General features: G+C 42.8%; 1 protein-coding gene across 2 annotated transcripts in view; it reads right to left on the bottom strand.

Moving 5' to 3' along the window:
- The window catches only part of ANO6 (anoctamin 6), a 198490-nt gene extending 184150 nt beyond the window's left edge, over positions 1–14340 (bottom strand). The window contains exon 1 of one of the 2 annotated variants that reach the window (XM_045464998.1): positions 13531–14340. In XM_045464998.1, the coding sequence (XP_045320954.1) occupies positions 13531–13603 (73 nt within the window). In that variant the 5' untranslated portion in view covers positions 13604–14340. The remainder of the gene's footprint in view (positions 1–13530) is intronic. The other variant, XM_045464997.1, reaches the window with a different exon arrangement.
- Positions 14341–14961: the final 621 nt, after the last annotated feature.

Genomic DNA, 14961 nt, shown 5'->3' with positions numbered 1-14961 from the left:
GGTTGAGCATCTGACTCTCAATTTCAGTTCAAGTCATGATCTCAAGGTGTGGGATGGAGCCCCACATCAGGCTCTGCACTGAGTGTGGATCCTGCTTGAGGTTCTCTCCCTCTCTCTCTCTCTCCCTCCCTCCCCCCACCCCTTTGCCTTTCCCCCTGCTCACACACTCATGCTCTCTCAAAAAACAAAACAAAACAAAACAAAAAAACAGGCTTCCTCCTTTCATCTTGCTTCGGTGTACCCAGATGAAATGGCATATCTAACTTTTTTAGGACTGATGCTGCTGGAAGGGGTCTGACGGGGTTAAGTTCTGACAACTGGATATAGGCTGAATCATTCCCAAACCTCAAAAACACAAAAAGAAAAATGTTATTTCATATACCTACTTTGCAAATTAGGTAGGGATTATTTTATTTTATATCACTAAATTCAAAACAATTCAAACCATAAAGTTAATGATTTCTTTGTGTGCTCTTGTCTTCAGTTGTATCATTTTGCTCTGTATCATTTATATCTTAACAGTTTTTATTGACTTCAAATTTTCTAATAATACTTAATGAAGAGAAATTTTAGCCCTGTGGACAAATTAGACATTTTAGAATTTCTCCATTTAGAATAACTGACCATTCAAGCGATATTACATATTTTAAAACTACATATTTTATTAAAGGTTTATCAAAATTTCACATGCTCAATATCAAGAACACCACTCTTTAGACTGTAATACAAGATATTTTTAAAATCTTAAGTTTGCTAGATTAAGAAATGTTATTTCTTTCACATTTTCTCTAGTGTAAAGACTATCAAAGTAGCATTTAAATTTCCATTATGAACCTTTATAGTATATTCTTTTACCTTTCTTACTAAAATTATATACATTCCAAGGGATGATACACTTATATTGTGACACTTATCTACTGGAAAATCTAACTTAAGTTACGCCAGTCATTTATACTGTATTTCCCCATTTTTGGTTGTTTTTTAATGACTCTATTGTTGGTCTAATTTGTGCCAGGAACTGTCCCTTGTCCTTTCATATACAGTATATTAATATATTTAATATATTAAACCTTCTAACAATTCTGTAACATAAGTATCATTCCCCCTTCTATATTATCTCTATGACATTTTTCTGATCTGGAAACCAAGGCTCCAAAGTTATAAAGACCTGCTCAAGGATCAGTCTATATACAAAGGCCTACGTTTCCAATCTAGCACAGTCCTTCAATAATCAGTATGTTTCGGGGTGCCTGGGTAGTTCAGTCAGTTAAGCATCCGACTCTTGATTTCAGTTCAGGTCATAATCTCATGGTTTGTGAGCTCAAGCTGCACGTCAGGCTGTGTGTGGACAGTGTGGAGCCTGCTTGGGATTCGCTAGCTTGCTCTCTCTCTCTCCCCATCTCTCTGCCTCTCCCCTGCTCACGCTCTCTCTCTCAAAATAAACTTAAAAAAAACCCTCAACAATACATTTTTATTATAAAAAATAAATATCTTTCATCCATTTAGTCATTCAGTAAGAATTTACTGATCTCCTGGCATGTGCCCAACACTGTGCTGCTCAATGAGGGGACAGTTCTCAACATGCTCACAGTTTAATGAAAAAGACAAAAACAGGGGCACCTGGTGGCTCCGTCAATTAAGCGTCCAACTCTTGGTTTCAGCTCAGGTCATGATCTCGCAGTTTGTGAGTTCAAGCCGCGCATCAGGCTCTGAGCTGATAGCGTGACGTCTGCTTAGGATTCTCTGTCTCCCTCTCTCTGCCCCTCACCCACTTGCTCTCTCTCTCTCTCAAAATAAATAAGTAAATAAACATTAAGACAAATACAATGAGCTATATAAATGGAAGGTACAGCCTTGGGAGAAAGGCTAAAACCTCTAGTGGAAAACAAGAGAGGTAAACCTGGGTTGAGATACGAGTAAAAACAGCTACCCATAATATTAGCATCATTAGCATCTAATTATGGAGGCTTTCAGTGTGTCAAGTATCACAACCCTACAAAGTAAGATTTTTTTAATTGTGTCATTATTGACACAGTCACCCTAGAAGTCAGTTCTAACAGTGGCTCCACTGTGCAGAAGGGAACATTATGTTAATCACTCAAGGTCACACAGCTAGCGAATGACTGGGCTAGAATTTGAATCACCTCTGTGTAAAACTGAAGTGTAAACGGTAGGGGTCTTTATCTCTGCGCAAGCCCATCTGTCTGATGGGAACACTGGGCCAGAGGTGGAACACAGGACTCTAAGGAGAAGGATGGTCAAATGAGGAGCAGGAAGAGGAGCCAATGGAAGATAAACAAAAAGGAACACAGGCCAGCAGAGAGGCCCATTTCTTCCTCACCATAGACAGCCATGGTATGAGATGCCAGTCCACACCCTCAACCAAAGTAAGGCAATCTATAACAGATAGATGGCAGAAGTAATCTTTCAACATAGGAAAGAGTCATCCTTTTCTTTTAAGCTCCAATATAATTACCTCTAATCAAATTCAGGTTTTCACCTGTAAATCCAAAGGCATGAAAAGAGCACTTTTGGGGCACCTGGATGGCTCAATCAGTTAAGCTCTGACTTAGGCTCAGGTCATGATCTCACAGTTCATGAATTCAAGCCACATGTTGGGCTCTGTGCTGACAGTTCAGAGCCTGGAGCCTGCTTGGGATGCTGTGTTTCCCTCTCTCTCTGCCCCTCCCCCTCCTCAAAAATAAACATTAAAAAAAAATTTTTTTTTAGTAAAAAAAGAAAAAAGCACTTTCACCTGATCCCTAATACCTAGACTTATCCAGGGCTTTGAGGGGAGAGGGTGGATCCCTCACACAGGGAAACAAAGGGCCAGGTCTCTCCCCTTCCCCTTCAGACCCACATGGATGTAGCTTCCCAAGGCATCCCCAAAACCATCAGAGAGTGGGGTTTGAGTGTGCTGGAATAACAAGGTAGCTGAGAAGGTCCTCGCTCAGGACACAAGGGCATTTCCAATTCTAAAGACATTTAGAAAATGAGGGGCCAATACTGACTGCCTGCATATACAATGGTCAAGAACTGTGGTGAGGGCAATGGGAAGGATGTAGAGTCAAAAATTTTTTTTAAATATTTATTTTGAGATTGAGATGGAGGGGAGAAAGAGAATGAGCAGGGGAGAGGCAGAGAGAATCCCAAGCAGGCTCCACACTGTCAGTGCAGAGCCCAACATGAGGCTCAGTCCCACAAACTGTGAGATCATGACCTTAGCCGAAATCAAGAGTCAGATGCTCAATCTACTGAGCCACCCAGGCGCCCCATGTCAATTGGGCTTTTAATATAAAGTCAACAACCATGCCCACCATATGCCACATGACTGCCCTCCCTTCACTGAATGGAGAACATCTCTAAATGATCTTCCATATTTCCACATTTCAGTAGTAGTACCAGAGTCATGGAGAACGCTGACCACTGAGAATCTCATCATTGATCTTCCTCTCCTCTGTTCTACAATATTCAATTGGTAATAAAAGCTATTTACTTCTTACTTAAATGTCTCCTTCCTCACTTACAGCACATACAATTATCTGGTGACACACAGGAGCACACACACGTGGGCTAGAACTGCCTGACAGCAATTAGAGAATGGGATAAGCCACAGGTACTCCCGATGGAAAAACAATTCCTAAATTTATGAAGCATTTACTGGGAGGCTACTAAGTGTCAGCCCTTAGGATTTTTTGCTAAGATTCCCTGAGAGAAGTTGGAGGACACTGTCCATCTGTCTGAAGATCTGTGAGAGGAAAAAACACACACAATAACTATCTCTTTGCAGAACCCACATGCTATTCTTCAACTCCTTTATCTTTAAACACATGTGCCTGCAGCACAGCCACTGTCATGATCATCCTTAACCTGACACTTAGTGGGCATTTTCTGCATGCATGTGACACAAGCAACACAGAACAGACAGCAATGTTTATGAGGAAAGAACTTAGAGATCTCTGAGGTTAAGGGTAGCCATTTCTTACACTGGAATTAAAATAAAATAAGATTATCTTTTTTAAAAAATTAAAACAGTAGCCATTTCCATGACTGTTTTTTTTTTTATTTTTTTTTTCAACGTTTATTTATTTTTGGGACAGAGAGAGACAGAGCATGAACGGGGGAGGGGCAGAGAGAGAGGGAGACACAGAATCGGAAACAGGCTCCAGGTTCTGAGCCATCGGCCCAGAGCCTGACGCGGGGCTCGAACTCACAGACCGCGAGATCGTGACCTGGCTGAAGTCAGACGCTTAACCGACTGCGCCACCCAGGCGCCCCCCATGACTGCTTTTAAATACATGAATTCATTATGATGGTGACACTGTAAGCGCCACTCATGGAGTGTGACTGGAAATACCTTGCACTGTACATATATCTTGCATCCTCCTAGCAACCCCATGGGGCTGAAGAAACAGGCTCAGAAAAGCCAAGAAACTTGCCTCAGGTTGGCAAAGCCAACCACAAATTCAGGTCTTCTGACTGCCAGCCCTTCCTTTACCACTCCCCATTTCTCTTCTCCTGGTCTCCCAACTCTGCATCAACACTGCTTTCACAAACTCTCCCTCCCCCCGCCCTCCTCTTCAGGGATTCACTTTCCACCCTTTCTCTTTAAAATCTCTTCCTTTTCCTAGGTAGCATCTACCATCAGTCAATTTATGCTATTTCTTCATTATTTGTATCACTTAGAAACAATAGTCGGTCTTGTTTGTTGATTTTTCTTTTATTACTAAGAGGATGGGGGGGGGGGGGGGACTGGGTGGCTTGGTCAGTTAAGCCTCTGACTTTGGCTCAGGTCATGATCTTATAGTTCTTGGTTTCAAGCCCAGCATCAGGCTCTGTGCTGCCGGCTCAGAGCCTGGAGTCTGCTTCAGATTCTGTAGCTCCCTCTCTCTCCGCCCCTCCCCCGACTCACACTCTATCTCTCCCTCTCTCAAAGATAAGTAAACATTAAAAAAATCTTTTTTCTTAAAAGAGGACCTTTTACACAAATTAAGCATGTAAGACTTGTTTATTTAATAAGTAACAGTAGGAAGAAATAAAATGATACAAATGAAAAAAATTGTTGTATAATATACCTATTATATATAAACTTGTAAAATAATGTTAAAGGTCTGAGTTCTATATGTCAGAAGGGTGTACAATTTTTGTTTAGAATTTAGTTTTCTTAAAATCTAAGCACAAATCAGAGAAAAAAAAAATACTTAAGGTTGTGTCTATATAATGCCACGAGAAAAATTTAGCCATCATTTTGTCTGTGCCAAGCCAAAGATTATTTTTCAAATATCTAGATAGAATGTCTGGAGAAATTGTGATAAATTCAATTATACAAATACAATCCCAGTTTATATAAAACAAGCTTTATAAACAGGCCTATAATTTGCATAATTGTACTTTGCAAAAGAACATCTATTTGCACGCCTGACCAATGGCTAACGTTCTGCCAAGGTTAAAATTAAAATTATAAAAAAGATAATTTTAAAGATCTGTATCCTTTTCCTTCCAATTTCAAGTATTTGTATTTTTAAATAATGTGGGAAACAGTAGAGTTTCAATGTCCTAGATTAAAAGCATTAAATATAAAACAACATCTGGGTTTCACCAAAGAATATATTTTCTTTCATTCGGATTTTTACCTACTGAATAACTGCCTGCAGCTAGCTCTCCCAGTCAGCATTTGGACCGTAGCCAGAGCAGTAGTAAAGACCATGGCAGAGAAAGTTGCCTATCAACCCTTCAACTAGTCTCCTATGCAAACGTTTCGTCTGATATTTTGGCTGAGGAGTATCTGAATTGCTCTTTGGTACACATCCACAATATGCTATTGTTGACATTTGCATCCAATATTTCTTCAATAGGCTACTTCTTGGGATGGAGTCTAATTTTAGTTGCAGTATTATAAAGCAAGGCAAAACTAAAGGAAGAGCAGTAATAATGATAACGACTTGAGACAATCACTTGATTGTATGAAATTTTCACAATCTCTGTCTTTACATGAGTTACCAGTCAGGAAGTACATTTCCTTGGTTGAAAGTAATTGGAAATGAGTTTTTCTGTTCTAAAACTGGTGATTTTTCCACAGACTCAGGCCTGTATCAAAAAGCGGATGAATGTATCAAAAGCGGATCAAGCTGGGGCGCCCAGGTGGTTCAAAGGGCTGAGTGGCTCACATAAGAGCTCTGCTCAGGTCATGAACCAGGGTTCTTGAGTTGGAGCCCACCATCAGGATCTGCGCTCACAGCATGGAGCCTGCTTTGGATCCTGTCTCCCTCTCTCTGCCCCTCCCCTGCGCTCTTTCTCTCTCAAAGATGAATAAATGCTAAAGAAAAAAAAAAAGCAGATCAAGCCTTAATCTACAGCATACAAAGCTTCCATTAAAACCTTAAAACCAGTCCCTTGGCAAATGTTTGTTGAGTATCTATTATGTGAAAAGCATTATGATATGCAGGCTGTGAAGTACAAAGGTAAGACAGCACTTCTCCCTCTAAGACTATATAAGCTTTACCTTCAGATGTATGATTGAATCAGCTAGAATACAAAACACAAAACTGATAAGCACCGATAACAGAAGAAAACCTCAATTATTAGCTGGAGTAGAAACTTTTATTAAAATGTAATCATTTTAATCTAAACTGCTACAAACACCCTTTGAAAGTTTAAGACTAACTTTTAACTTCAAGCTAGATTGTGAGATTCTTAATAATGTATTATAATCTCCCTTCAAGAATGTCAGAGTTTAAATATCTGACAGAAACCTTCACAGGAGCCTTTGGTCTACATTTACTGGTTTCCAAAAGGAAAACACACACACACACACACACACACACACACGGCAATCAACATAAGTGACTATTGAAACTACTGGATAAAAAAGAAAGGAATGTCATGTGGAACTTTTTTAGAGCTGTTTTTGTGTCAGGTTTAAACAACCATGGGAATTATAAAAGGAGACAAGAAACCTTTTGGAAAGCAATTCTTGGACTTGAAAGTTAGAACACATAAGATAAATTGTGACTAAGGACTTGAAACTGAAAGTAACAGGTTTATAAAACAAAAAAAAAGGACAAAACTATACTCAAAGAAAAAAGTGTAAGGATAGTTTACTTTGTTTTGTTTGTTAACTATCATTCTCCTGGTAGAGAATATAATATATATCTATGATCCCCTTGCCAGAGCAAATAAGGCAAAGGTAGCACCAAAGCTTACTTTCTAAGAAATCACATTTAAGAATGCTGGAGCCACGCTGTCCTAGCCCCAGCCCCTTATCTCTTTCTCATCCCTCCCAGGCTGATATCTGGAGTCCCTGCAGCAAGAATCTCCTTGGTACCACCACTACCCGGGTACACATCTTGATTACAGCATTAATCACAGACTTACTGCAATTATCTATTCATGTCTCTGCCTCCTTCTGAGATAGTGAGGTACTGGTGGGTCAAGGACCCAGGAACCTGGCAGAGTAGGTACAATCAACATTGTTGTAACAGATAGTAGGGAATCTCAAAGTGCCATGGAAGGGAATTCTACTAGAGCCATAAAACCACTCAGCAGAATGTTAATCAAATTATTTAAAAAGAGCAATTCACTTGATTCTTTCAATAATGCTTGGCTTGGCTTCTACTCAATAGCAAGCACCATTCTAGGCATGAGGGACATAGCTTGGAACACAAAACACACAAGACACCTGCCTTCAGGAAGCTTATGATATGTTAGAGGCAGGTGAGGAAGAGAAATTGTTTTTTAATTATAGCAATGAATGTCTACAATGTTTGGGATATTTTGCATGATCTCTAGAAGGCTCAGATGACCTAGTTCCAATGCAAGAAATTTACACTCTAGTTGTGCAGATAAAGATAATAAACAACAAAGACAAAATACAAAGTGAGTACTGATTGTGTAGCACAGAAAAAGAAGGGGTGTGACAATTCATTAGTGGGCACTTTGGACAATGAAGATCAATCAGTAACAGTTTTCTGGGTTTTGTGACAGGCTCCTCCTGAAAAACAGAGGAGGTAAGTCTGGTATTACCAAAGAAAGGAATTGGTCTGAGCCAAAGCAGAGGGGAAAAGTATTAAGACTTGCTGGAACAATAGAAGTCCCCCCCACCCCTGCACACCTGCCACCACTTTCTACCTAATCACTCAGCTGAAGTCTAAGAGTCACGCTGTTTCTGGAAGCCATGGGTCTGATGCCTCGGAGATGTCACCTCTTTCCTAAACTTTCAGACCACTCCCCTCTATTCCCATGGCCACTACAGGCATTTCCAAACCTGACTGCTAGAAAGACTTACTTCTACAATGTCCCCTCTCCAATCCCATTTTCCAACATGCTGCCAGGGAGATCTTTTCCTAAAGGCAAATTTGATCCCAGCACTCCTTTCCTTAAAATCTTTCAGTAGCTCCAAATCCTAAATCCTTAAAACATACAGAGGCTTCTTCATGGTGTGGCCCCTGCCTGCCTCCCTAGCCTTGTAGCGGCTGCCTTCCACCACAGGGAACTACGTGGAAATCCAGACTCTCCTTCTGCTATGCCACTGCACCCGCCTGGTCCTTCAGTACCCAGCCCAGCAATCTCTTCTGTGAAAATGTCTCCCATTATCCTCCCACAGCTGTGTACATACCTCAGTAATAGCACTTACTGCAAGTGGCTGGTTCCATCGAACCTACTTCTCCACGGCCAAGGGGTGCAACACTTATTTTTAGTTTCCCAACACCCAGCCCAGCACCTAATCCTGGACCTGGCACAGAAAGTTTTCTCAGTTAATACTGATTAAGCAAAACTGAGGCTAGGACCACATTTGTAGGTGATTAAACAAACTTTATAGTGAAGGGACAGAAATCATGAAGAAGTCTCTGTAAAAATGCAAAAGCGAAAAGGGAGCCAATAAGGACACTTGAGAGATACAGCTGGACCATCATCACTCGGAGGTAATGGGCTTCTTCTTACAACTCCCCCAAATCAATGACATGACCATCAGCTGTGGGGATCAGAGAGTTAAACTCTATCATAAACAGACTGGGATCCCAAAGCAACCAGCCAAGCATCTAAACAAAATCTTTTTGCCTGAACTACATGACTTATTCCTGAGAACACTTTTTCTCTCTAAGCGAAGTCTGAACCATAGAAATGCAAAAACAAAACAACCACACACATACGCAAAATAAAACAGCACACAAAATATCTACATTTTGGCCGTAAAAGAGTTTTCTGTCACTTTCTACACGAACAGGAAGAAATGTTGCATTCTACTCACTGATTAAAGGCCGGGAGGAGGGAGAAAGGCAGCCAGGAATGCTCTTCTGCACACCAAGTGCACAAAACCTGCCTTGCCATGTGATCTCCACCAGCATGAGTGAAATAAGGGCTAAAAGTCACATATTTCCTGCCACCAGTGCCCAGGGATCACAACTGCATTCGGTTGCTGGAGCTGATTTAGAAAATACGTGCTCTTTTGAAAAAATGCTCTTATACCAACAGGCTGCCTCATTCACAAACCTCTGGGACCAATTTCTGGTGGCAAGGAGTTAAGCAAATATGGAAAAGACGCTCATAGTAACATTTACCATCTTTGACTCTTTAGACAGGTTCATGTCAAACAAGGAGGTAATCCTTACACTTAAAGCACTGAATAGTGCTTTAAAGGTAAAAGTAAGCAGAAACCCACTGGTGGGGGGGAGCCCTAAGTCCCAGTCCACTACAGGAACACTTCCATATATGTATGTAAAACATTCATATGATATAACCAGGGACCACATCTAGTTTAAAAAGATTCTCTTTTCATCCTTTGTAAATTAGCCGATGATAAATGTTTTACTCAGGAACTATGTCAAAAATAACTCTATTGTTCTGAATTATAAAGTTAATATTGATAGAGGGATTATGTAGAAATCTTCAGTACCTGAGTGGATTTTAAATTATACAAGTATCCGTAATGACAATCAAGTACTAGGAGGAAGATGTCAACAGCTTAACCATAGTTCTGCATATGAAACTAGGGGCACAAAATTATAATCGTCATTTCACCACGACCTCCCCTAAGGTGAAAATCACAATTATTTTGTAAAAGGCTATATACCATCAGCCTACTTCTAACCTTTAAAAAAAAGATTTACCTACTTTACAATGTCATAAACTTTCTATTGACATGGTAAACATTTCCACTTGATATAAAATCACTGCAATCCACATTGAGATTGTATAACAAACAAAAATTGTGGAGACCTACTTAAATGATATCTGTTGCCTAACATAAAATAATGTTGAATTGACCCCTACACACAGTAAAGTAATAATATCAGTAGCCCACAGAGGGAGGGGTGATGGAGGGATAGAGATACTTAACTTTCTAAATATTTTTTTTTTTAATTTTTTATGTTTAGGGGCGCCTGGGTGGTGCAGTCGGTTAAGCGTCCGACTTCAGCCAGGTCACGATCTCGCAGTCCGTGAGTTCGAGCCCCGCGTCGGGCTCTGGGCTGATGGCTCAGAGCCTGGAGCCTGTTTCCGATTCTGTGTCTCCCTCTCTCTCTGCCCCTCCCCCGTTCATGCTCTGTCTCTCTCTGTCCCAAAAATAAATAAACATTGAAAAAATAAATAAATAAATAAAATTTTTTATGTTTATTATTTATTTTTGAGAGAGAAAAACAAAGCACAAGCAGGGGAGGGGCAGAGAGAGAAGGAGACACAGAATCTGAAGCAGACTCCAGGCTCCCGAGCTGTCAGCACAGAGCCCGATGCGGGGCTTGAGCTCACGAACCACGAGATGAACCTAAGCTGAAGTCAGATGCAGGCACCCCAAGATATTTAACTTTTTAAAATATATTTACTGGTTGACTTGATAGAACCAGCATAAATTACATCTGTAATTAAAAAAATAAGGGGCACCTGGGTGGCTCAGTCGGTTAAGCGTCCGACTTTGGCTCAGGTCATGATCTCGCGGTCTGTGAGTTCAAGCCCCGCATCAGGCTCTGTGCTGACTGCTCAGAGCCTGGAGCCTGTTTCAGATTCTGTGTCTCCCTCTCTCTCTGACCCTCCCCTGTTCATGCTCTGTCTCTCTCTGTCTCAAAAATAAATAAATGTTAAAAAAAAAATTTTTTTTTAATAAAAAATTAAAAGAACCAGCACACCTGGTTGGCTCAGTTGGTTCAGCAATGGACTCTTGATTTTTGGCTTAGGTCGTGATCTCATGGTTCCTGGGATCAAGCCCTGAGTTGAGCGCTGTACTGACAGTGTGGGGCCTGCTTGGGATTCTCTGTCTCCCTCTCTGACCCTCCCCTGGTCATATGCGTGCGCTGGCTCTCTCAAGTAAATAAACTTAAATAAATAAAAATAACCTACTGCCACACACTTAAGATAAATTTCATGATGCCTCATCTGGTAAACACAGGCTAGACCAAAGTCGTTTTTTCTAAACTGAGATTTGTTGATGGCACAGTGGAACAAACAAATATCAGAGTCTCTTATTTCAGTTACCATTTGGGTTTTTACCCTATTTATTCACAATACTCAGTATAAACAGTGATGATACCTCACCATAACAGGCAAGAGTATTTTCCTATGAAATGGACTGTGCTAGTTTACGGTAACTTTTTACAGTCTGCTCCTATGATTTATATTTTTATGTAACTATGATTTACCAGTCAAGTGTTAAATAGTAGCATTATATATTATCTGACTGCTGGTGACCAGGTGGAAAGGGGATTAATCCACATAGGTCTTGCAAGTCAGAAAACCTGGTTTTGAATCTTTACTAGCTATGTGAAAAGCTAGGCAGATCAACCTGTGAGCTTCAGCTTTCTAATAAAAAAACACTACTTGCTCCCTCCATCTAACAAATTGTTCTCAAATGAGAACAATTATGCTAAATCGTGGAGCATAAGCTCCTCTATTCAATTTGTTCCTCATCAACAAAGAAATTACCACGTTCTCTTGATTTAAGTGAACAATACCTATAATAGCCAAGATATGAAAACAACTGTCCATCTATAGACGAATGGATAAAGATGTGCTTGTATGTGTGTGTGCATATATATGATAACCACCACCAGCACCCTCCTCAACCTCCTCACCTTCGCATGTGGGCAATGGAATATTATTCAACCATGAGAAAGAAGGAAATCCTGCCATTTGGGACAACATGGATGGAACTTGAGGGCATTATGCTAAGTGAAATAAGTCTCACAAAGACAAATACTTATAGGTGAAATTGAATGGTGGAGGGGAGAAGATGTTGGTCAAAAGGCACAAACTTCCAGCCATAAGACAAGTCCTGGGGATGAAAGGTACAGCACAGTGGTTATAATTAATACTGTATCAGGTAGTTGAAAGTTGCTAAGAGAGTGGACCTTAAATGTTGTCACCACAAAAAGGAAACAGTAACTTGTGAGTTGATGGAGGTATTGGTTAAAGCCATAGTGGTAATCATTTTGCAACATGTAACCGTATCAACTCAACGTGTTGTACACTTTAAACGTGCAAAATATTCTATGTAAACTGTAGCTCAATACAGCTGGAAAAAAAATAAAATGATAAAAAAATAAAATGATAAAAAAAACCACACCTAGCTCCTAGAATTAAGTTACTTCTAAAGTTGTTATTAGTGAAGAATAGGACTTCAGGATCTGAGCAAGAACTGTTTCGCTTTAAACTGATTTGGAGTGCAGGAAACAGACTCGGAGTCGCTGAACAGACCAGCACGGTAATTTAATTGCCAGTCTTCTGGAGAGACCCAATATGTCATCATTCCCTGACAGTGATGTTCTCCCTGCTCCTCCAATTGTTTTCCCGTTCCCCACCTCCTCCAATCCCTTTTGTTTGCTGCTGTAGTTGTTTCACTCTTAAACAGCTCTCCCTTCGTTCCGTCTACAACTTCTAAACATTTTTAACTCAAACTAGAAATGATACACCCCAGGCTTGCCCCACCCAACCACTCCCCACCCCGCCAAGAGCCAGGGCCCTCAGGACTTGCAGGAAATGTTCAGAGATCCCCCCCAGCCCCACCCCGGACAAGGGCTTCTTCCTCCAATCACTTCCCCCGCGGGCTCTGCGGCTGAAAAAAGGATCCCGGGTTGCCACCCGCGGCCACAAATCAGTTACCGAGGCGCCCCACCCTCCCCCTAGAGCGGCTCCTTGCTTTCACTTTAAAGCGGATGCAGGTGGGTCACACCCCTGCTCTCTGAACCGGGGCCGGGTCCCCAGTGCAGGTTCCAGGCGAAGGAAATGACCCGAAAGTTGCCGCTTCAGAGTCCACGGACTTCCCCGTATCCAGCACGAGTGCTTAGGCGCTGCGTCCGCGGCCCGCCCAGATCCTGCGGACGGGGGCCCGTGCGCGCCCCGCGCCTCCCCGGCCTCCACGGGGCGCCGGCCCGTTGAGAGCCCAGCGGCGAAGCGGCCGCATTGCGTCCCCGGGACGGCGGTGCGGGCTCCCACCTCCCCGGCGCCCGCGGGTCCCCGCTAGCCGCCCCCGCGCGGAGCGCAGCGCCGGCGCTCAGTCCCCAACTTCTTCCGGCCCCGGCCCACGCCGGAGAACCCCGCGCTCACCGATATCCCCGTCGTCGTCGTCCTCCTCCTCCTGATCCATTTCTAGCAGAACGTCCCTGGTCATCATTTGCATGGCTCCCCCAGAAGGCGGTTCCGAACTTGGCGCGAAGTTGGGGGCCCCCGGGCTCCGGAACGCCGCGGCTCTGGCGGGGCCCTGCGTCCCGGCGAGGACCGCGGGGTGCTTCTGGCTCCCGGCTCAGGGCCCGCAGTGCCCAGCCCGCGCTCCTGGAAGCCAGCCGAGGCGGCCGCCGACCCGAGCCCTGCGCCCCAGACGAACCACTCGCCAGCCGAGCGGGGCCCGGCCACTGAGCATGCCCAGTGAGAGAGCCCAGGCTCGCTGCGGAATGATTAAACTTCCCCAGGGTTTATTGGGCTCTCAGAAGGAAGTCGGGACGCGAAAAGGAGTAGTCGGCGCTCGCGTTCTGCCCGCGAGTGACCTCGGGGAAGGGCGGAGGGGGGAGAGCACACGAGGGTGGGAGTGGACAGGGTTCCCCGAATTCTGCTCTAAGGTCATATATGGACACATACTGGGGCTTGCTTTCTTTGACGTGTGTTACTGCCTCTGCAGTAAACGCCACCACGTCTCAGGTGAAGAACCCTGAAGACGAGCACGCCAGAACGGGGTTAAAGGCTCCGTGGAGCCAATGGAGGATCTTCAAGCATCAATTACTCTGCTTCCAAAGTGAGGGAACGTGTATTCCACGGGGGGCAAGGGAGAGGGAGATTATAGAGGAAAGAGGCAAACTCGTAGAGAATAAGCAACAGAAGAAAAAAGACAAAGAGTGAGAGAGAGGGATCTAAAGAAGCGTGTTCACAAAAGGCAGGAAGATTTCCGCATAGAGGTAGGAGTCGAGAAAAGCGCCCCCTACCCCCGCCCGCGGGAGCACACGCAGGGAGTGGTCGCAAGAGGATCATCCTGCAGCTCGTTTGGACCATGAAAGCTCAGTCCTCCGTATCAAAAATGCAAACGAGGCCAAAGAACTCGACAATGGTTAGGTGCAAACTCTAAGGCGGGGGGAGGGAGGGAACTATAATAACCAGAGGAAACAAAGAAAGTACTAAAGTAAAATTGAGACAGAGTGGAAGAATGTATTCCCGGAGACCAAAGGAAGCAATAAGACAAATACAAAGGGATTTCTACTTTTAAGACACACGGGGGTACTTTGAACTGCAGGTTTCTGGGATTGTGAGTCTGCAGAACTGTTTTCAAAGAAGCTGACGAATTCAGATGGGTCCATTTTGACTTGTCAAAAGGGCTAGAAGTTATATTTGAGATCCTTGTTGCATTCATTGTCTAACACTTCCCATAGAAACTTGTTATATTTTTTCCACTAATGTAGCAGAATTATTATGATTATTATGATAACACTAAGTCTACTGTGCATCATATTCTCCCATATACTTATTTTTTGAGTTTCTGTATGAAAGAAG

The sequence above is a fragment of the Leopardus geoffroyi genome, chromosome B4 (genome assembly GCF_018350155.1).
Source record: "Leopardus geoffroyi isolate Oge1 chromosome B4, O.geoffroyi_Oge1_pat1.0, whole genome shotgun sequence".
Classification (NCBI taxonomy): Eukaryota; Metazoa; Chordata; class Mammalia; order Carnivora; family Felidae; genus Leopardus; species Leopardus geoffroyi.
Note: the sequence above shows the minus strand (reverse complement) of the source record. Positions and strands in the feature narration are given on the sequence as shown.